Genomic DNA, 23575 nt, shown 5'->3' with positions numbered 1-23575 from the left:
CCGAAATTTACCCCCAATACAGGACACATGTGTTTTTTTCTTTCTTGAAATTGTTTTTAATGTACTTATAATGCACTATGTGATTCTTTTGTTTCTTTTGGAAGTTCCTCTCCCATGGTATAACCCCTGTTTTCACTGTATTTGATTCTGGTGTTCTGCATCTTGTATATACATTTTTGTAATTTGGGTAGGGGAAGAGGTATAGCAGAATGCTTAAGTGGGGATGCAGGTTGACCCATTGTGATGATGAGATATACAGGCCAGTATGTTGAAAATGAACTTTACAATGTTGGGGGTGGGGTGGAGTTAGGGAAGTGGGGAGGAAAGTAATGGTAGGGGAAAACCAAAGGAGGAGGTAACAATGCTTGAGAGAAAACGTACTCATTACCCTACTCATTTAACTGTAACCCCTCTGTGTAGTATCTTTACAATTATATATAGAGAGAGAGGGAGAGAGAGACATATGAGAATTAAAGAATATATTTTGTTTAGTCCTTAATGCATTGTGTGACTACTATTTAGTGAAGCCATGTGCAAGTGTGTCCAGCACCACAGACTTGTACACAGTGTGTTTACTGTCCTGAAATATCTCTGTTCTCCAGCACCCCGGATGTCTGCATAAGATTTAGTTCTAATATATGTTTCTCCGTATAATATGCAGAGTTGGTTTTAATATGGATTTAGGTTTGTGAAAAACAGAGAAGGATTTCTTCCATACATGTACATGTACATGTTCAGAGAAAATCATAAATAGAAAAACACATTTTGGATCTATCAGTGCATCATGAAAATGTCTTGATCCATGTTAGCATGTTCACTCAAAATTGCCTCTTTGAAGGTCCACATTCAGAATGCAAAGGTGCAACTCAACTTTTTCATTGACATTGCATTACTGACAAGTTATTGCTTGTTTCACCAGTCTGATTTCTTCCCCAGGTGCAGTGTGGAGGTTTCTACATGTGGACTAGTTATTGAATCCTGTCTGGATCAACCAGCAGTGGTGTGTGGCTATTATGGACAATGGTTATGTGAAGCTCCCTCTGTGTTTGATGCACTAACTTTGGTTGATTAACATCTTACTAGTTGGACTTTTTCTAGCCATCTCATCAGGCACCTGACATGGCATCTTCTGATATAATCCAGTTCCAGCATCCCAAATGAGTTTTGTTCACAAAATTCCTTGACATGGATGTGGGACCATATGTGTCAAGGAGAACTTCATCCCTGGGGCCTCACTATCTGTGGCCTTAGATGAAATCATAGCACCTGGGTTGGAGAACAGGATCTGCAAACATATTTTCCATCTTGTGTTTTTCTCCTGGATTCAGGGCCTCAGATGCAGAGCCCCAGGCTGAGAGTTTTACACATCTCTCCTGAGCCTTCGTCAAGGATGTGATGAAAAAAGGTAGGTTAGAGTGTCTAACTCTGTCCATAAAGACCCATATGAACATATACACACAAACAGAAGATACATATATAAACATATCTGACACAGTGGGCTCCACTTCCAGTGAGAATTCCAGCTTGGAGATGCTTCAGTGATGTTTCCTTTGGCTTTTCTAATCATTTTCCGGCTGCCTGCATTTAACAGTGTCTTTGGTGGCACCAACTGCTTTTCTAGAATGAAACAGAGAGCACATATGGATGGAGATGTGGTGATTGCTGGGTTTTTTCCTCTTTACACTTTGGGAAGAGATCATAGTTTCAGTGATACTTCTAATCAAGAAGAGAACACACGGTAAGTAACTCATTGTTTGATTTCCATTTACTTCTTTGTTTACAGGATGAGCAATGGCTTAGGGAACTGTGGGTATACACCTCAGTATTCTCTGTATCATGTACCCTGAGCACTACTGCACTAGAAATATGTTATTTAAATTATCATTATTGTTGCCATCATCACATTTTTAAATAGTTGTACAAAGGAGTTGTTGTATTCATATACAACATATCTCTCTTGATGTCAACACTTTCATCATTCTCACTCATTCCTCCCCTCTACAAGCCTTCCTTTACTGATTAATTTTGCATAATATATTTTGGATCCTTGGCCTCTATCACTTTCTTTTTCTTTGTCAGTCATGGGGCTTGAACTCTGGGCCTGAGCACTGTCCCTGCGCTCTTCAGCTCAATGCGAGCACTATACCTCTTGAGCCACAGCACCACATCCGGTTTTCTAGTGATTTATTGGAGATCAGAATCTCATGGACTTTTCTGCCTGGGCTGGCTTTGAACCATGATCCTCAGATCTCAGTCTCCTGAGTAGCTAGGATTACAGGCGTGAGCTACCGGTGTCTAGCACCGCTACCACTTTCTTTCACCAGTTTTCAACTGCTGTTATGCCGAGAGTAGCCAGATGTAGCTGCACACACTTGGAGGCACAGATATCAGGACAAACAATTTCTCTCTTCCCCACTTGAGGAAATCTGAACTATTGAAGGATCTGAACCTTGCTTCTTCCTGTCACTCCTAGATACTTGTTTTTCTTAAACTCCACTATTTTTCTATTTTCACTTGACTTTCCTTTTCCTGACATTCCTAATTATATTAGAATAATTTCATTACTGCTCTTCTATAAACACATTAGATCTTATGGTTCCAGTTGCTGGATGTTTCTTAGCTACTTGAAGATACGAAGAGTTGTTGGTAATCAGGAAGTAAAATGTATGGATGTTGCAGGTTAAAGATAGTAATATGTCATCTATGAAGTTTTTGCATTAAATGAATCATGGCAATTAAGTGTCAGAGGGTGAAAAATTTGACTCAACTCTACACTCACAGATGTCATGGTAATGAGCTTCAGTTGTTATTACAATTACTTGTGTTGTGCAAGCTAATTCATAACTGTTTATTGATACTGCATGCCTCATAGTTTGATTATAGGCAAAATTTATATTAAGTGAAGTAAGCCAGACCCAAAGAAACATAGGTCCCATGGTTTCCCTTATTTGCAATAACTAGCATATGTCCGAGACAAGCAGAAAATGTCAGATAAGATGATATTAGGTGAAATGAACCCACTCTATTTATAATGATTTATTTTATTTTATTTTTTTGGGTCCGGTCGTGAGGCCTGAACTCTGGGCCTGGGCTGTCCCTCAGCTCTTCAGCTCAAGGCTAGCACTCTACCACTTGAGCCACAGCGCCACTTCTGGCTTTTTTTCTTTTTGCCTATGTGGTGCTGAGGAATTGAACCCAGGGCTTCAGGCATGCAAGGCAAGCGCTGTACCACTGAGCCATCTTCCCAGCCCTCCATGTATTTTCTTGCAATGTAATTTCATCCTTATGGTTCAAGAAAACTATTTCTATTTCATCTATAACACTTGGACACCCAGGGTGATTCCATAGTTGGATATTCTTTGCCAACAATGACAAACATGTATATAAATGCATCTGTGTACAAATCTGATATTGATATTTTGGGCTATACATCCGCATGTGGTATTGTCTCAAAGGTCCACTATATTCAATTTCCTGATGAACCTTTATTATTTCTCACTTTTTATTGTTGTCCCAAACCAATCTCCATAAGCTTCAATACTTCAATTTACTTACACACATGTGCAAATTTTGTCAATCTCAAAAGGGTCTGAAGACGCTTTTGGTTTAATTGGTGGTCTTCTCAGTGAGCAGTCTTTTTCAGAAGCTCTCAATACTCATTATTACTCAAAGGAGAGTAATCAGACCAGAGTAACAACATCACCAATTTAAGTAATAAAAAATGTTAAACCAAGATAGCCATTGGAAAAACGAAGTAATCTTCCCAGAAAAATAGGTAGAATATTATTATGCTAAATTATGACTTCACAATTCAGCAATGAGAAAATGTTAAACCACAAAAATAAAGGTTATGGAAAAGATAAAAAGAAGAGCATGTAATGTAGGAAGCAGCCACCATGGCTCATGTAATCATGGCTGCTGGGATGGTGGTGTTTGGGCGAACACTATTCATGCCAGCAAAAGTAAAAAGTTCATGAGAGTCTATCTCAACCAATACAAAATTGGATGTAGTTGTTCAGCCTGTTATACCAGCTATGTTGGAAGAACCCAAAGAAAACCCACTGTTCAGGCTGTCCCAGGAATAAGTTAAAAGTATTATTTAAAAAAATCACAAAGGCAAAATATATTGAGTAGATTGTTCCCATGGGCAAAGCACCAACTTCAAACCATGGCACTGCCAAGGAAAAGTATAAGCTTCATATTTATCCACTAATTAATTGATGGACATATAGGTGGTTTCTATTTCTCAGTTATTGTTAATAATGACAGAGAACATGAGAGTGACGGTGCATTTTTTACTGTACTGATTGTATTCCATTGGTTATACAGAAACCACAGAAATTACTGAATCATGTGGGAGTTTTCCACCTATTTTCCGCAGTGTCTGTACCAATGTACATTCCCAGCAACAGAGTGCAGAAATTTATCTTTTTTCAACTCACCAGCCCTTTTGGCTCTTAATCTTCCATGCATTAGCTATTCTTACCCTTGTGAGATAATGTCTTTCTGTCATTAGATTTATACTTAGTTGATGATTAAGCTCAAACATGTGTTTTATATATATATACATATATATATGTATATATATATGTATATATATATATATATATATATATATATATATATATATAAACATCCCTTTCTGCCATCTGCATCCATTTCTCCCTCTTTCTCTTTTTCTCTCTCTCTCACATACTGTGACTTGAACTCAAAGCTTGCAGTTTCCCTCTGTTTGTGCACAGCATGTGCTCTACCAGTTGACCCGTGTCTATAGTTTTGCTTTCGCTGGTAAATTGGAGATGGAGATTCCAAGCTTGTTTTGCCTGGTTGACTTTAGTTGAAATCCTCTGATCTCAGATATATGCACAAGAGTGGGGCACGGTGAGGTCCTAATGTAAATGTGTTTTCAGAATTTTGAGGAACCTCTATACTGATGCCTTTACAGACCCATGAACAGTGTAAGAGGTTCCTTTCCATACATCTCACTAGTATTGTTCATTTATTTGCTTTATGATTTCTATTTTGAGATAAAATGAAATCTTAATGTAGGTCTCAGTTACATTTCATTTATGGTTAAGGATATAAAGCATTCCTTCAGGTATCTGTAAATAATTTGTATTGCTGCTTTTGAGACCTGTCTAATTATTGGCTTATTTATAATTTGGATTCTTCATTTGATACTTCACTTTTGAAGTCTTTGGAACATCTGGATATTTTTCTTGTCTTGACTAGTTAGTGAAGATTTTCTCCCATCCTTTTAGTTGTCTCAAGATTCTGATAATTGTTCTTTTTGAGCAGAAACTTTTAAGTTGTAATGTAGCTTCCATTCTTCAACTTTTGCTCATGAGGAATAGGCTATTAGTGTCATAATCAGTTTGTTAGTGTTTTGGTCTTTATGGTTATCATAGATATCAAATATAGCTCATATTATAGTTTAACTTCTTTCTCTGCTTTGGTTTCAGGGTAAAGTTGGCACCATGGGATGTGGTCTAAGGAATTTCTTCTACTTATAGTTTTTCAAAATAAGGAAAATGGGTTTAGCCACTTTAATTCAGGTTTTACTAAAACAAGACAAAGTTTTTATTACTGATTAAAATTCATAAATTTATTTTCTTTTAAGTTTTTTGTGTCTTCCTACTTTAGCTTTTGAAAGTGCACCATGTCATTTCTTCCATGTTATAAAATTTACTGATATGTTTTCTCAAAGTATCTTTAATGATCTTTTGTGTTTCTGTTTTCACGTTACTTGCTTCAATCTTTTCTCCTTTTTTCATAGTCTAACCAAAACCTTTTCACATTTGGTCTTTCAAAAACCTCCTCTTTGTGTTATTGATTACTGTTATTGTATTTTTCTTGCTATTTTTTATTTCTACCAATTATTTCACCCATTCTACTAAATTTGGCTTTAGTTGTTTTTTAGTTACTTGAAATTCAGTTAAGTTTCTTTAATACTCAACTTTGTACAATGATTGTCAAAGTTTCCATTTAAAACAAGGAACTTGAAGGTATGGACAGGGTTGGGAAAGGTGAGAAAGAAAATTGAAGGTATGACAGTGAGAAACATTGTACTTATAAACTGACATGTTGAATTAAAACCCCTTTCTACCTTAAAGATAAAAAAGCTGGATGCCATTGACTCATCCTTTTAATCCTAGCTACTCAGGATGGTGAGATCTGAGGATCACTGTTCAAAGCTATCCTAGGCAGGTAAGTATGTGAGATTCTTTTTTTTTTATTGTGAAAATATCATAAAGAGGGATTACAATTACATGGGCAAGATAATGAGTACATTTCTTATCAAGCATTGTTGCTTCCTTCTTTGTTTCCCCTTCCCATCCCTTCCCATCTGTCCCCCGCCGCTCCCGTATCTTCCCCCCCCCAAAAAATTGTAAAGTTTGTTTTTCGACATAACAATTTCTACCCAATTAATCACCCCCAAACAGAAGTGGACCTGTGGCTCATGTGGTAAAGTGCTAGCCTTGAGAAAGCCTTGGGAGAAAGCCCAGGCTCTGAGTTCAAGCCCAAGGACTGAGAAAAAATGGAGGGCTGGGGATATTCTACAAATTAGGGAAGTAGTTTAGCAGACTCTAGATTTGTGGTTCAACTTTGTATCCTAAGACAGTATCAGATAATTATGATCTGTGAGGTCCCAGAAAATAGCATTATATGATATACCTCATACACCTCATATATCATATATCATATCATATCATATCATACACAGTGGAATAATCTGAATTCCTCTGTTCTACAGACATGAATGGTGACTGGTCCAGTGGGAGGCAGCAAGAAAAATATTTGCATGTTAACCTAACTAGACAGTGGTACAAGGTACATTCTTTTAGGGGAACTCAGAGCCTTTTAATATCAAATGTTCCACTTGTACTGAGACGGTAGTTATCCTACTTTAGAAGCTCTGGAGCCTTCTCAGTCTACAAAAATGGACAACTTTAAAACTGAAAGTTCTTCATATGGGTCCCCTTTAGGATATGTTTAGATCAACAGGGGAAATGTAATTTACCTGGGAAAATTTATTACCTGTTCCCAAATGGTACACATTTACTCTCCCCTCCTCACCTGGAAGAGGCACAATTATGTCATTAAGCTACCAAACATCTCTTTTGGATGATGGTGAATTTCCTAATAACCATTATGGTCAAGCTAGGGCCAGAGGTAAAGAAAAGGTCAACTATCAGAGAGTCCAGGATCATATAATTTTACAGCTAAAAGGTGTGATTGAAGTCCAGGTCCTCTGGTAAACGACCTCACTGCCGTCCAACTTTTAGTTCCTAATGCTCACAGGTCATGAGAAAAACTCAAAAGAGATGGAAAAATGTAGGAAGGGATCTTTAGCCTTCTTCTTCAGGTATATGATCTGCTTATAAGAAACAAAGATACAGCCAAGTGCTGGTGGCTCATGCCTGTAATCCTAGCTCCTCAGGAAGCTGAGTTCTGAGGATCATGGTTCAAAGGCACCAAGGACAGGAAAGTCCATGATATTTCTATCTCCAATAAAATACTGTCTCCCAAAGGACAGATGTGAAATTGTGGCTCAAGTAGTAGAGTAGTAGAGCTTTGAGCAAAAGAAGTTCAAAGACATAGCCTTTATTTCAAGCGTAAGAATCAGTACCAGGAAGAAAAGAATTAAAGAAAGAAAGAGAAAAAGAAAGAAGAAAGGATGAAAGCAAGAGAGGTAGAGTAAAAAGAAGGAAAGAAAGAGAAAAGAAAGAAAAAGAAGGAAATGAAAAAGGGAGGGAGAGAAAGAAAACTCCTCTCTTCTTCTTCTTCTTCTTTTTTTTTGGTCCGGTTGTGGGGGCTGAACTCTGGGCCTGGGCGCTGGCCCTCAGCTCTTCAGCTCAAGGCTAGCACTCTACCACTTGAGCCACAGCACCACTACTGGCTTTTTTTCTTTTTGCTTATGTGGTGCTGAGGAATTGAACCCAGGGCATCAGGCATGCAAGGCAAGCGCTGTACCATAAGCCACCTTCCCAGCCCTCCTCTCCTCTTCTTAAATTGATTATCTGGTTTGCAGCTCTGATCCTGAGATTATGACATTAAAACAATATCCTGAAATTCTACTGCCTTGTTTATACTATCTTAAGATTTATATACATTTTTATTTAGTCTTTATAACAAGTTGCAAGTTATATCTTTTGATTCAATTTTACTAATGAATACACAGCTCAAAAAGAACAAGTAATTTGCTCGAGAAGAAACCCCATAGGCAGTACTACTGGGCAAAGTTTAGCAGACACAGAAGTCTATGACTTGTGTATTGTGTTTTCCTCTTACAAAGATAATTTAAGTTAAGGGCTTGATCAAACCGTTCTCTCTCTAGAACACTTGTCTATAATATTTTCACTTCTTTCTCTGGGATCAATTTCTCTTTGCTTCCTATGTGGTCCAAGGGGAAGGTTGTAGGTAGAATTGACTGTAAACTCTAATTGACCACACGATCCCAGGAGATACTTAATTGTGAACACCCATAAAAAGAAAATGGCCTTTATATGGCTGCCAAGAATGTCCATGGGATCCAGTGTTTGCTACATTTACTTGAAACAACAAAATAATGAATCCTTGTCTTTAAATGAAACAGACCCTAGTCACATCCTTCTCTTGTTGCTCTTTTCCTTCCCTCTTGCTTAGGGACATACTTTCTTCTCTCTTGAATGGGGAGGTTAAAATGTGGCCTCCTCAACTTTGACACTATTGACATATGGAGCAAGAAAATTCTTTGATTGGGAGACAGAAAGAGGTCATTCGTACTGTACTGTTAGAAACTACTAGTTTCCAGAAGCCATGCCACTTCCCTAACCATGAAATCAAAACTGAACTCAGTTAATAACCCCTGGCCTCACTGGACATGGGCGGTTCATGCCTATATCCTTAGCTACTCAGAAGGTTGAGATCTGAGGATCCTATTTCTAAACAAGCCCAGGCAGGAAAGTCTGTGAGGCTATTACTTCAGTTTTGATCACCCCAAAGCCAGAAGTGGAGATGTGGCTCAAGTGGTAGCATGCTAGCTTTGAGTGAAAAAGCTAAGGAACACTTACCAGGCCCTGAGTTTAAGACCCACTACTGGTACAAAAGAAAAAAGAAAAAAAAGCTTCATCTTGATCATGCTTAGCTAGAAAGACTGTGGGGATAATAAACAGAGTATCACTGTGCACTCTTGAAGTTATTTAGTGGAAACTGCCATCTTCGCTCCTCCCACATAATTCTCCATGTGTTCTCTCAGAAGAATAAAACATTTCTAGAGAATTTTTGAAGAAATGGCCATTGACTTGAAAAAATAAAAGTACTCTTAGATTGAAAGTGTCCATTTTTTTAAAGAGTGGGTTTGTGTGTTTATATGTGTGTTTAAATTAATCTTAACAGAATAATTTATAGAACTGAGAAAATAACATTTAGCATTTCTACTTATAGGCTATTGTTGATGTAAATAAATCAGAAAATAAAACTTAAAGATGGGCAGATTGGCTTCTTTTCTCAAAAATTGTACTTAGTACCAATGCACAAGTCATGGCTATTTTTATAAGAAAAATGAGAAATGAAATATCTGTTGATACTACATTTCTGTTTGAGTTTTGAGAAACTTTTAATTCTACAGAATTTTTCTTTATTCCTAAATTTGAATAAAGTTAAAATATGAAGAATAGCTATCTACCATTGCCATATTAATATCATTTTAGGTATGTTTGATTTTGTCACCCTTTGAGTAAGTTATGCAAAAAGTTTGAAAGTAACATTTTTCTTTGGCTATCAGATTTGTCTGTGACAAATCTAAGCAAATGTCTCCACCAATAAGAGTATAATCAAAAAAATTTGAAGTAATGGAATACATAAACCAGAGGGGTCATTTTATATTCTTTAAATAGATATATATTCCAAGTGTTTGTAGCTCACACATGTAATCATAGCTACTCAGAAGGCTGAAATCTGATGACTGCAGTCAAAGCTACCCAGGCAGAAACTCTGTGAGGCTCTTATCTCCAATTAACCAGCAAAAAGCTGGAAGTAAACCTGTGACTCAAGTGGTGGAGTACTAACTTTGAGCAAAAAAGGTAAGGAACAGCACCCAGGCCCTGAGTTCAAGCCTCAGGACCAGTGATAACAAACAAAAGTATAGGTACAATATTGTAAGTATTTGGAAAGGATCAGAGGAAGGTAACATACGAGGATATAAATATGCATGTATCTATGGATTGCCAGTCTATTCTCTGGTGCTAGAACAGAACACTGTAATAGTAATTTTTATTATTTTTTTTGTTAGTTGTGGGGTTTGAACTCTGGGCCTGGGTGCTGTCCCTTAGCCCTTCAGCTCAAGGCAAGGGTTTTCCCAGTTGTTCCACAACACCACTTCATGTTTTCTGGTGGTTTATTGGAGATAAGAGTCTCACAGACCTTCCTGCCTGAGCTATCTTTCAACTGTGATCCTTAGATCTCAGTCTCCTGAGTAGCTAGGATTTTACAAGGGCGAGGTATTGGCGCCTGGCTTAGTAATTTGTAATTGAAGTGATTTGTAATTGAAGTTTAAAGTCAGTTGAGGTTTTAAAAAAGTGAATGAGAGTTCACTTTCAATTATACAGCAAAATGCTGGGCTGGAGGTTTGGCTCAGGTGGTTGAATACGAACCAAATAAGTAAGCTGAGCAGATCAAGTCCTGAGTTCTAAATAAGAAGAGAACAAATACTACTGGCATTGACTTCCCTCCTCCCACTTGCACTACATTTTCCTTTCCTCTAGATTTAAGCATGCCCTTTCTTTCCCTCTACCCCTTACTCATTCCTTCCTCAGTTGCTCTCTCAACATTGATGTTTCCAGGAATTTGTCCTCAGCCACCACCATCAGCTCATCCATCTTTCATAAAGCCAATCCAACTCTCAGCCTCTAGCTGCACTCCACTCAAATCTAGATGATCTAACTTCTCGGGGAAAAGTCACTCCCTTTTCCAAAAAATGAATCATATGTATCTCCTGCAAAAAAAAATTAGGAAAGTCTATGTTAGTGACTGTAGCTGATGGCATTGTCTGTTTACTATGCAGTTTTCCCACCACTTCTGACTGTGTACCACAATTTACCTGATGGGAGACATGTGTGGGAAATGTGTATACCTGTATGCTATAGTATATAGACACAGATATAGTATCTATAAATTACAGATACTATATGTAGATATTTATATATGCTATACAGATATACATATATATGCTATAGATATCTATATATAATATCTATATAGAATATATAGTATATCTATGTATATAGTATATAGTATATATCTATAGTATGTACTATGTATCTATCTCTCTATCTATATATATTATGGATCTCTCTATATAGTACATATTAGATATACATATGTGCTATCATCTATCTATACTATATATAGTATATCTCTGTATATAACATAGAGCTATAACTATACTATATATACTATCTCTATTTGGATACTACAATACTGATATAAATACCATACAGTTCTATAACATACCTCATAGGCACTATACACATATAATATCTATATATAGATCTCTATATTCATCTCTATAGAGACCTACATATAAATACTGTATATAAGATATGCATACTATATAGACAGGTAAATCTTATATATAGTATCTATACTAAGTATCGATTCTATATATTTAGTTTATCTATGAATTTAACACATTGATTTAGCACTGAACTCATTTGGATAAATTATTAAATAATTTCAACAGTTTAGTTTTAGGGTTTTTGTTTTGTAAAGGAGATGTGCTAAAGTTTGAGCCCAAGGTCTCACACATGCTAGGTAAATATTTTAACCACTAAGTTGCATCCACAGCCTAATTATAACCACTTTAATGTGACTGAATAAAGACCTTCCAAAGGCAAGGACATCCACACCTAAGAACATTGTGAATATGGCATCTTAACAGCAGAAGACACTTCATCTATGATGAAGTTAAAGATACTGAGGTGATGGATTGTCCAGGTGGGCCCAATGTAATCACAAGAGTTCTAAGTAGCCTAGGAGATGGAATTACCTCAAAGAATGTTCTGCTGGCTTTGACAATGACAAAAGGGACCACAAACTAAAGCATGTGAAGTGGCTTCTGAGATGGAGTTGTCCTGGGAACAGATTCTCCCTTGAAGACTCCAGAAGGAAAATTTAAGTGAATAGATTTGGGTTGGTAAAAGCCTCTATGTCTATGATAACTTCTTACAGTAGCAATAGGCAATCGATACCTGTAGCTCATTGGAAATATAAATGATGTGTGGCTTAATTCATCATCATATCATATTTCTGTTACCCAGCACTGCTTTGGTATGTTCTCTTTGTCACTCCATTACTCACTTATGCTGGCTCTCCTCTGCTCCAAGGTTGTCTATAGCAACACAGGTGGATGGAGCAAAGCCTTAATATCTGCCTTGCTTCCATATTCTCTCATTTCTAGTCCCATCAGCATAGGCCACCATCCCATAATAGCTTCTCTTTCAATTAAGTGTATCTATCTTTGCTGCTGTAACATTTTCTTGTTTTCTATTTTTGTCCTCTTCCTGACTGTTTCCTCTATTTTGGGTGCATTTTATTTTTATTTATTTTTTTAAATTAATTTTATTTTTTGTGAACATACTGTACAGAGGGGCTACAATTACATGGGCAGGATAATGCGTGTATTTCTTATCAAGCATTGCAGCCTCCTCCTTTGTTTACCCTTCACATCCCTTCCCAGCCTCCCCCCCCCCAATCTCCCCCGCACCAACGTTGTAAAGCTCGTTTTCGACATGACAACTTGTACTTCTCATTGTTGCAATATGTCCACCTGTATCCTTAAACGACTTGTTTTTCCCCATCTCCTCCACAAGTTATACTGACATCAAGTATAGTGAAAGCAGGGGTTATACTGTGGGGGAGGGACGTACAAAACAACAAAGAGATAATCTTATAAATGCATTAGAAACAAATACATGAAAGAAAAAAAACATTAAAATACATATCTAAGGGTTCATTTTCTAACATCACATTATCTGACCTTTTCCACTTGACTCATACATATACAAGATATTGCAAATAAGGGAAACCATGGGACCTATGTTTCTTTGGGCCTGGCTTACTTCACTTAATATAATTTTTTCCATGTTTTTCCATTTCCTAACAAAGTGGGCAATGTCATTCTTTCTGATGGAGGCATAAAATTCCATTGTGTATATATACCACATTTTCTTGATCCACTCATCTACTGAGGGGCATCTGGGTTGGTTCCATATCTTAGCTATGGTAAATAATGCTGCAATGAAAATAGTCTTGCTGGTAGCTTTAGTGTGGCCTTGTTTGTAAACATTTGGGTAAATGCCCAAAAGTGGGATTGCTGGGTCATAGGGGAGCTCTATGTGAAGTCTTTTCAGGAACCTCCATACTGCTTTCCAAAGTGGTTGAACAAGTTTACACTCCCACCAACAATGAAGTAAGGTTCCCTTCTGTCCACATCCTCTCCAGCATCTATTGTTGTTAGACTTCTTGATTTTTGCCATTCTAACTGGAGTGAGGTGGTATCTTAATGTTTTGATTTGCATTTCTTTTATGGCTAGGGATGTTGAGCATTTCTTCATGTGTCTATTGGCCATTCTTCTTTCTTCTTCAGAGAAATTTCTCTTTAAGTCTTTAGCCCTCTTATTTATCGGGCAGTTGTTTCTTTGAGGATATGTTGCTGGGGGATTTAATTTTTTGAGTTCCAAGTATATTTTAGATATGAGACCCTTGTCTGTTGTATGGCTAGTGAAGATCTTCTCCCAATCCGTGGGCTTTCTATTTCCACTTGTTATCACTTTCAAAAAACAAGGTGCTAAATTACCCCCATTTTTCTACCTTATAATGGTCTCAATGCTTATGACGATAAGGGCTTGTACTTCAGGATACCTCTGTCAATCTGAGACTTTCCACAAGCTGTCCATCAGGATAAAAAATCACTACAATAACATATACAAATCAGAAAGCACTAAACTTCCTGCCATAGGTTTATTATAAAGAACAGAAATCAGGACTGAACACAGTGATCATGCTTGTAATCCCAGCTACTGTAATCAGGAAGATGGTAATTTAAGGACAGCCAAGGCAAAATGTTAGTGAAACTCGATCTCAAGTAATAAGTAAGGCATGTTGGCATACATCTGTGGTCTCAGACATGCTGAAGGCATCAATAGAATTGTTCTCTGGGCTACTCTCAGGCAAAAATACAAGACTCTCTCAGAAAAGTGCCTAAATGGAGAAAAGAACTGGTGGTGGGGTTCATGGCTCAAGTCGTAGAGTGCTTGCCTAACAAGCATGAGGCACTGAATTCAACCCCTAGTACTGCCAATAAAGGAGAAGGACAAAAAGGAAAAGGAAATAGAAGGAGAGACGAAGAAAGAAGGAGGAAGTTGGATAGTGAAGGAAGAAGGGGAAGAGGAGGGGAGATAGAGACAGAGGAAGGAAAGGAAGAAGAGAAGGAAAAGGTTGAAGAGAAGGAAGGAAGATAGGAAGGAAGAGAGGGAGGGAGGAGAAAAGGAGGAAAGGAAGGAAGGAAGGAAGGTAGATAGGTTGGTATATGTTTCTTACTTACCTACATTTATTGGAATAGTCACATGGGAGAGGTGACGGGCAGGGTATTGTGGGAGTTTCTGAGCTCCAAGCACCTTCATTTGTTGATTTTCTCAGAGGCTCCCCTAACCTTATAGCTTGGCTTAGTTTTAGGGAAATTTTGTGATGTAGACATGATTGAGTAAGTCGTTGGCAATTGGTAATAGAATATAATATCCATTCTCCTCTGTCTTGTAAGTCTGTGGCTAGAGCTGAAAGTTCCAAACTTCTGATCAAAGCATGGTCTAACTAAAGTCATATAGGGACCTTCTAAGAATTGAAATGCTAGAACAAAAGGAGTGTCTAAGCCAGGTGTCTGTAATCCTAGTTATTCAGAAGGCTGAGATCTGAGGATCATGGTTTGGAGACAGTCAGAGCAGTAAAATCTGTGAGTCTCTTAACTCCAAATAAATTATTCAGAAAAATCTAGAAGTGTAGTGTGGTTCAAGTGGTAGATTGGTGGCTTTGAGCATAAATAAGCTCAGGGACAGTGCCCAGGCCCTGGGTTCAAGCCCCAGAACTTGGGAAAAAGGAGTGTCTGTCACCTTTTATCACTTGGAACATACCATAGGGTTGGGAGCCTAATGACAAAGGCCAATGTATGTCCTGTGACAGCATATCAAGGAAAACATATCACACTCACAGAGTAACACAAAGACTACTGTGTGTTATACAGATTATTTTGTACAATCCACACAGTAACTTTGGAAGGTTAAATCAGTTATTAACTTTATCACTGTTCTGCAGATGAGGATGTTTCTTAAAATGCTAGGGTTTAGTTGAAGGGAAATTCAAACTCCTGCTCTCACTCTTGATCAGAATACTATCTTAATGTGTATGTGACTCAGACATTATCTCAAAGAATCAAGGCACCATCTGTTAGTTCAATACACTAATTCGGCAGCACAGAGAAGACTAAAGCAGTGACTGTTTCCTCTCGGCGTAGGGATTGCCTAGTGCCACTATCTAAAATGGCTTTGCCAGCTGGGGGCCTGGAGACTCATGCCTATATTCTTAGTTACTAAGGAGGCTGAGATCTAAGGATCATAGTTTGAAGTCAGTTAGGGCAGTAAAGCCCATGAGACTCTTGTCTCCAATGAATCTGCAGAAAGCCAGAAGTGATGTTGTAGCTCAAGTGATAGAGCACTAGTCTTTGAGCACAAAAGCTCAAAGACAGTACCCAAGGTTCAAGTCCCAAGACCAGAAAAAAATGAAAAAAAGAAAAAGAAAAAGAGATTTTGGTATTCTGCTTTCATTTTCAATTTCTTGAATTTTGACTTGACCCATTTGTGGCTTAAAATCATTCTTTTAAATTTTTTGTATGTGCATATTTTCACACTTTTACTATTAATGTCTAGTTTTACTACACCATAGTCACAATGTATAGTAAAGAAAATTTCAGTATTTTGAGGTACTTTTGGGTCATCTTCCTTGATCTCTCTGGGAAATGTTCCATGTGTGATGAAGAGATGTTCTTTTCAGAAATTGGGTGAAATGTTTTACAGGTGTGAGGCTCACTTGATCTAGAGTAAAACATCTCTCTGATCAATCCTTGTTCACTTTGTCTCTCCAGATACTCTTTAGCAATGATTATATTGGGGACTGTCTCTCCTTTCTGCTAACACTTCCTTCAGATAGTGAAGTGTTCACTATCTGAAGTGTTTGGATAATGAGTAAATATGCATTTAAAATTGCTAAGTCATTTTGCTGATTTGATTCTTTTGTCGTTGAACTGTGATCTTTGTCACTTTTCATTGTGTTGAAAGTCTATTTGACATGATGTGTTAGTTTCCACTGGCACGGGCTGCCTCCCCTGCATACCTTGCAGTGTATGGGAGCTTTTGAAGGTGAAGTGGGGCCTTTGGAGGCAACATAGTTTGGTGTGTGTTAGTATTGGGGTTTGAAATCTCAGCCTTGGTGTGGTTCCAGAGCTCTTTTGCTCAATGCTAGCACTCTACCACTGAGCCATAGGTCTACTTCCAGATTTTTGTGGCTAAATGGAGAAAAGCTTCATAGACTTTTCCTGACCAGGCTGTTTTGGAGTCATGATTCTAATAACTCAGCCTCTTGAGCAGCAAGGATTACAGGCATAAGTCACAGGTGCTTGGTTTCATTCACATATTTTTTTTTTGTCGGTTATGGGGCCTGAAATCTGGGCCTGGGCCCTGTCCCTCAACTCTTCAGCTGAAGGCTAGTGCTCTACCACTTGAGCCACAGTACCACTTCTGGCTTTTTCTGCTTATGTGGATTTGATCCTAGACATTTTGACAGATGACTTTTTTATTAATAAGTTTTTTTTAATAGTGAAAATACCATATAGAGGTGTTACAATTACATGAACAAGGATGTGAGTATATTTCTTTTTTATTGTGAAAATATTGTACAGAGGGGTTACAATTATATGGGCAAGGTAATAAGCACATTTCTTATCAAGCATTGTTGCCTCCTCCTTTGTTTCCCCTTCCCATCCCTTCCATTTCCCCCTCCCCCGTTCCTCCCGCCTCAAAAAAAAAGTTGTAAAGTTCGTTTTTTGACATAACATCTTGTATATCTCATTGTTGCAATGGGGCCACCTGTATCCCTATTTAAACGATTTGTTTTTTCCCTTCCCCTCCACAAATTATACCAACATAAAATACAGTGAAAACAGGGGTTATGCCATGGGGGAGGGACATACAAACAACAAAGAAATAATCTTATAAATATGTTAGAAAAAACAGAAAGAAAGAAAAATCATTTGAATCCTTATCTTGGGCTTAATTTCGCCTAACCTCAACTTATCTTGCTTGTCTCCGATATATACTAGTTATTGCAAATAAGGGAAACCATGGGACCTAAGTTTCTTTGCGCCTGGCTTACTTCACTTAATATAATTTTTTCCCAAGCCTTTCAATTTCCTAACAAATGGGGCAATGTCATTCTTTCTGATGGAGGCATAGAATTCCATTGTGTATATATACCACATTTTCTTGATCCATTCATCTACTGAGGGGCATCTGGGTTGGTTCCATATCTTAGCTATGGTAAATAATGCTGCAATACAGATAGTTGTGCTGGTAGCTTTAGTATGGTCTTGTTTGTGATCATTTGGGTTAATGTCCAAATGTGAGATTGCTGGGTCATAGGGGAGCTCTATGTGGAGTCTTTTGAGGAACCTCCATACTACTTTCCAAAGTGGATGAACAAGTTTACACTCCCACCACCAACAATGCAGTAAGGTTCCCTTCTGTCCACATCCCTTCCAGCATCTGTTATTAGCGTTCTTGATTATAGCTATTCTAACTGGGGTGAGGTGGTATCTCAATGTTGTTTTGATTTACATTTCTTTTATGGCTAGAGAGGTTGAGCATTTCTTCCTGTGTCTATTGACCATACTTCTTTCTTCTTCAGAGAAATTTCTCTTTAAGTCTTTAGCCCACTTATTTATTGGGCAGTTGTTTGAGGATTTGTTGTTGGGGGATTTAATTTTTTGAGTTCTAGGTATATTTTACATATGAGACCCTTTTCCATTGTATGGTTTGTGAAGATCTTCTCCCAGTCCATGGGCTTTCTATTGATCTTGCTAGCTATGTCCTTTGCCATGCGGAAGCTCTGCAATTTCATGCAATCCCATTTGTCCAAACATTTTTGATTGTTGTGTTTCTGGGTCTCTATTAAGAAAATTCTGGCCTGTGCCAAGGAGACCTAGGATTTCGCCTACTCCATCCTGTAATGTTATCAGAGTGTCTGTTTTGACTCCATGGTCTTTGATCCTTTTGGAGTTTAACTAGCACATTTATATGTTAGAATATTCTCAGCTTGTTTGTATAGTTATCCTTACCGGTAAGTTTTATATTCCTGTATGTTTTTCTTCCATATTAATGATTCTTTTCATTAGAACAATTTCCTTCGACATATCTTCTAGAGTATCTACTAGAGAGATATTCTCTTAACTTTGCAGGTCTGGGAACATCCTTACCTATCCTTCATTGGTACAGGACATCTTTGCTAGATGCCTTATACTTTGTGAATAATTTATATTTTTTACCTTCAGAATTATATAGACATCATTCCATGTCCTCCTGGCCTATGTGGATTCTACTGAGAAGTCAACTATTAAGGAAATAGGGGTATACTTACCTGTTTTTCCCACTGCAGACTTGAGAATCTTCTCTATACTCCTGTATATTTCACTTGTCAGAACATAGCCAGCCAGTAAACAGAAAGCCCACAGAATGAAGGAAATCTTTACTAGTTATGTATCAGACAAGGACCTCATGGCTAAAATATACTTAGAGCTCCAAAAGCTAACCTCCCAAAAAACTCACCAAAACTCACCAACCCAATCAATAAATTGCCTAAAGAATTAAAGAAAGACTTCTCAGAGGAAGAAGTAAGAATGGACAATAGACACATGAAGAAGTGTCAACATATTTATCTATAAAAGAAAGGCAAATCAAAACAACCTCACTCCAGTTAGAAATGCCAGTATCAGGAAAACTAACAATAACTAAAACTGGCAGGATGTGGCCAAAAAGACACTCTATTACACTGTTGGTGGTAAACTTGTTCTACCACCCTGGAAAGCAGTATGAAGGTTCTTCAAAAGGCTAACTATAGAGCTTCGTTATGACCCAGCAATCCCACTGATGGGCATTTATCCAATGGACTAATAACCAAGAGCCACCATTACAAACATGATCACTGCATCATTGTTTATCATAGCCAAGATAAAGAATCAAAGCACATGTATCTCTGATGATGAATGGATCAAGAAAATGTGGCATGGAATTCTACTCATCCATCAGAAAGAATGATGCTATACCATTCATAAGAAAATGGAAGATTTAGGAAAAATTTATTAAGTGAAGTAAGCCAATTTGGAAATTTATTTGGAATTAGCATACATCACTGACATAAAACTTTTCCATTGTGAGAATTCCACACATGCATATAGGAAATGTTGGACAAGTTCACTCCCTCATTGGTATTATCATTTCTACCTCTATCATTACTTTTTCCAAATAGTGTGTGTTGAGTTTCATTATGTTGTCTTCTTGTGTATATGACAGAGACACACTCACATAGACAGAGAGAGAGAGAGAGAGAGAGAGAGAGAGAGAGAGAGAGAGAGAGAGAGAGAGAGAGAGAGAGAGAGAGAGAGAGAACAGAGTTTTATTTTCTGCATCTTTTCCTTTTCAACATCTCAATGTACATATTTTGGAAAGAGAGTAATGATCATCAAGACATTTCCCACAACTGCATTTCACCATGTCACCATGGGAGTTGTGGGACAGGTATTTTAGCACAAGTCTTCATGACAATTCTCTCTCCATCCTGTAGTTGTAGGTTCCTTTCTTCATAGTTAGTTTCTTGAAGTTTAGTGAAGTGAAACTTCAAATGGGAAAGTACTTTCTGTTGCTTTTTAAAGCATCTTATTTGCTCTGTTGCATAAATTATAACTAAAGCCTCTCTCCTGATATTTTGAGTTTTTGTTCTAGTAGCTATCTCAGAAAGAGCTGTTCAAGGTGATGGTTTCTGAAGAGACCTGTAGGATCCTCCTCAAATGAGCCCATCACTGGCCGTATAACCATGTCACATAACTGGGTGGCTGAAAACATTTGTTTGTCACACATATGGAGCTAGTTTTTCTAATAACAAGGCTAAGAAAATATTTTGTGTTCATGATAGCCTATTCCCTGTTTAATGAAGACCAAACTTTTTGGTATGTCGCATATAAAAGAGAGAAAAATAATGGTTTCTGAGAATTCATGTGGACACCACATTACCATTTCATTCCAAAGATGGTAATTTTTATTAACCCATTTATGTTTCAAATAAACAATCATTAAACTCATCAAAGTTATTGCATTGACTTGAAGATAAAGCTTGAATTACTTCTGATGAATTTTTCGTATCTATGGTGCAGATTTGTCTTCAAGAACTACCAGTTTGTTCTGGCCTTGGCTTTTGCTGTTGAGGAAATCAACAAGAACCCCAGTCTTTTACATAACATGACTCTGGGATTTGATATCTATAATGTGGATTTCAGAGCTTGGTCAACACTTGAGAATCCCTTTGTCTGGCTTTCTGGGCAGTACAAGATCCCTAATTTCACCTGCATAAGAGAAATTAACTCTGTAGCAGTACTCACAGGAATATCAGGAATAACATCAGCCCAGATTGGGACATTGCTGGAAATCTACAGGTTTCCACAGGTGAGAATGGTAGGGATTCAGACGTGGAAAGATGGCTATTTTGGTGCTTTTTCAAGTGATAATAAGATATAAGTTATCAAAATCTATCAAGTTTTATAATATCAAAGGTTAAATACACATAAAAGCTGGCTATCCATGTTCCCATTGGTTAAGAAAAGATGGAGAAGTTGGAGCAGACAAGGAAATTGCCAGGGACTGAAAGCTTGTTGAATAATTAATTGTATAGAAAGCAATCAGAAATGACATTTAAAAGCGGAATTAAAAAGTATAAAGGAAGAGGCTATAATTCTTAATAAGAAATGTACTCATTATCTTGCTCATGTAATTGTAACTCCTCTGTACAGTATTTTCACAATAAAAAATGTATAAACTAAATAAAAGGTGAAATTATCTGGATGCTAGTGGCTCACATCTGTAATTCTAGCTATGGAAGACGATGAGATCTGAAGATTGTGGTTTTGAATGCCCCTCAGCAGGGAAGCCAATGAGACTTTTTATCTAATTAAGCAGAAAAAAGCTAGAAGTATAAGTGTGGCACCAAGTAATGGAGTCTAGTGTTGAGCAGGGACAGGGCTCAGGCCCTGAGTTCAAGACCCAGTTTCCATAAAACAATAAAAAGAAGATATTTTGTGAATGGAATCAGAAGCAGAAAGAAAAAAATGGTCAGATTTTCTCCAATATGTGCAAGTTAGATTCAAAATAATATGAAATCCCATAGACAGCCACAAGTATGTATACACTGAAGAATGGTGTACTGAATGATGGATTCCCATGATGTAAGTGCTCTGACCAAATGAACAGGAGGAAGCTGAAACGTGTGTTTCCTGATAATAGGGTAAGTATAAAGGGAATGATGTGGGGATAGAGGAATGAAGAGAGGACTGATCCAAAATAAACTTGTAATGTTCAACTATGTATGTAAAATAAAGCCAGGTATAGTTGATACAGAAGGGAAATCAAATTTAAAATTTGGTTTCCAAAACAAGAAAAGGAAAGAAAACATTTCCTTCCCCACCATTTAAACCTCTTCCTTAATATACAGACTGAGATTGTGAAGGATAGCAATCCTCTTACAGACTCTCCAATTTTATTTCCCTTTAGATTACTTTTGGACCTTTAGATCCTGTGCTGAGTGAACAAAACAAGTTTACTTCTCTCTATCAGATGGCCCCAAAGGACACATCACTAGCCATTGCCATGGTCTCCTTGATGCTTTATTTCAGCTGGAACTGGGTAGGGCTGTTGATCTCACTAGATGAAAATGGTTTGTGGATAATTCCAGAATTGAGAGAAGAGATGGCCAAGAACAGAGTCTGTGTAGCCTTTGAGCATGTGGTTTCAAGCAATCTGCTGACACAAGCACTAAACTTCATGATAATCCATAACCAGATTACCAGATCATCAGCAAATGTATTCATCATTTATGGTGATAATGAATACCTTCTAAACTTAAGGCTGTATTTTGGGCAATTTTTAATGACAGGCAAGGTTTGGCTTATGACTTCACAGAGTGATTTATCCTTCAGTAGGAGATATTTCATTTTAGGTTCATTCCATGTCCCTCTCATGTTCTCACACCACCATTCAGACATTTCTTGGTTTAAGAACTATGTCAGGGAAGTTAATCCTTCCAAATACCCAGAAGACTTTTACCTTGCTAGGCTGTGGGTTCTTTCTTTTAATTGCTCACATTCTGAGTCTGACTGTGTAACATGGGAGAACTGTCCACAAGATGCCTCCTTAGAGTGGTTGCCTGGACACATTTTTGAAATGACCATGTCTGAAGAGAGTTATAATATATATAATGCAGTGTATGCTGTGGCCCATGCCCTTCACAAGATGCTTCTTCATCAAACAGAGATGCCACTGATGGGAAATGGGAAAGGAATGGTTCCGTCCCCTGCACAGGTAAGGTCTTATTTCTTGATCTGAAACAACAAAAATGAAGTGGATTAAATACGCTCAAATTTTTAAAAATCTCAAGAGAAATCTTGTTTAAATATTTCTGACGTTTCTTCAGACCTGTCTTCCTATGTTCTTCAAGAAAAGCATGTTACTGGAAAGGAGGAAATGTATTTAATGTTCCCATTATTGTTTTTGTGTTACAAATGACCTCAGTCAACTCACAATTGATGTTTTCAAACTTATAAATCTAGTTTTTATGAATTTCTTAAATAACAAAAAAAGACTATATTTATGTACCTAAGTATTGAAATGATCTTGTGCTCAGAAAGTAACTGGAGGAATAAGTGGGACTGGAAAGATGTGGGACAATAACCAAAAGGAGACATTGATCCAGATGTATTATATTCATAAAATGACTTACTAAATTGAAAACATTTTGCACAATACTTAAATAATGAAAACTTTAAAAAACTCTTTCTCTCTACCTAACATAATGAGCTTGTTTAATTCCACTTTAGTTACTATTGGTGTTCAGAAAGTAACAAGGGATAAGTGGGTCTGGAAAGATGAGGGACAATAACCAAAAGGAGACATTGATCAACATGTATTCAGAACATGAATATAATACATGAATATATTCTGAATATAATATGACTTACTAAATTGAAACCATTTTGTACAATAATTAAATAATGAAAACTTAAAAAAAAATCTCTCTTTCTCGCTACCCAAAATAATGAGCTAGTTTAATTCCACTTTAAGTACTAATTTAGCCAGCTGCATGTTCTTAGATATACATAAAATACACAAAAAAGAAATGAGTTGGTTTATTTCCACTTTAGCTACTGCTAATTTAGTAAACTGGAAGTTCC

At 37.3% G+C, this 23575-nt stretch overlaps 1 protein-coding gene across 1 annotated transcript in view; it reads left to right on the top strand.

The window, feature by feature from the left end:
• Window positions 1–23575, top strand: part of LOC122119905 (vomeronasal type-2 receptor 116-like) — a 38249-nt gene that overhangs the window by 7276 nt on the left and 7398 nt on the right. The window contains exons 3-5 of the mRNA XM_042693962.1: window positions 1592–1738; window positions 20510–20798; window positions 21900–22706. Of these exons, the coding sequence (XP_042549896.1) occupies window positions 1592–1738; window positions 20510–20798; window positions 21900–22706 (1243 nt within the window). The remainder of the gene's footprint in view (window positions 1–1591; window positions 1739–20509; window positions 20799–21899; window positions 22707–23575) is intronic.

Source organism: Dipodomys spectabilis, unplaced genomic scaffold (assembly GCF_019054845.1).
Source record: "Dipodomys spectabilis isolate Male_0828 unplaced genomic scaffold, ASM1905484v1 ptg000173l, whole genome shotgun sequence".
In the NCBI taxonomy this organism is placed as follows: Eukaryota; Metazoa; Chordata; class Mammalia; order Rodentia; family Heteromyidae; genus Dipodomys; species Dipodomys spectabilis.
Note: the sequence above shows the minus strand (reverse complement) of the source record. Positions and strands in the feature narration are given on the sequence as shown.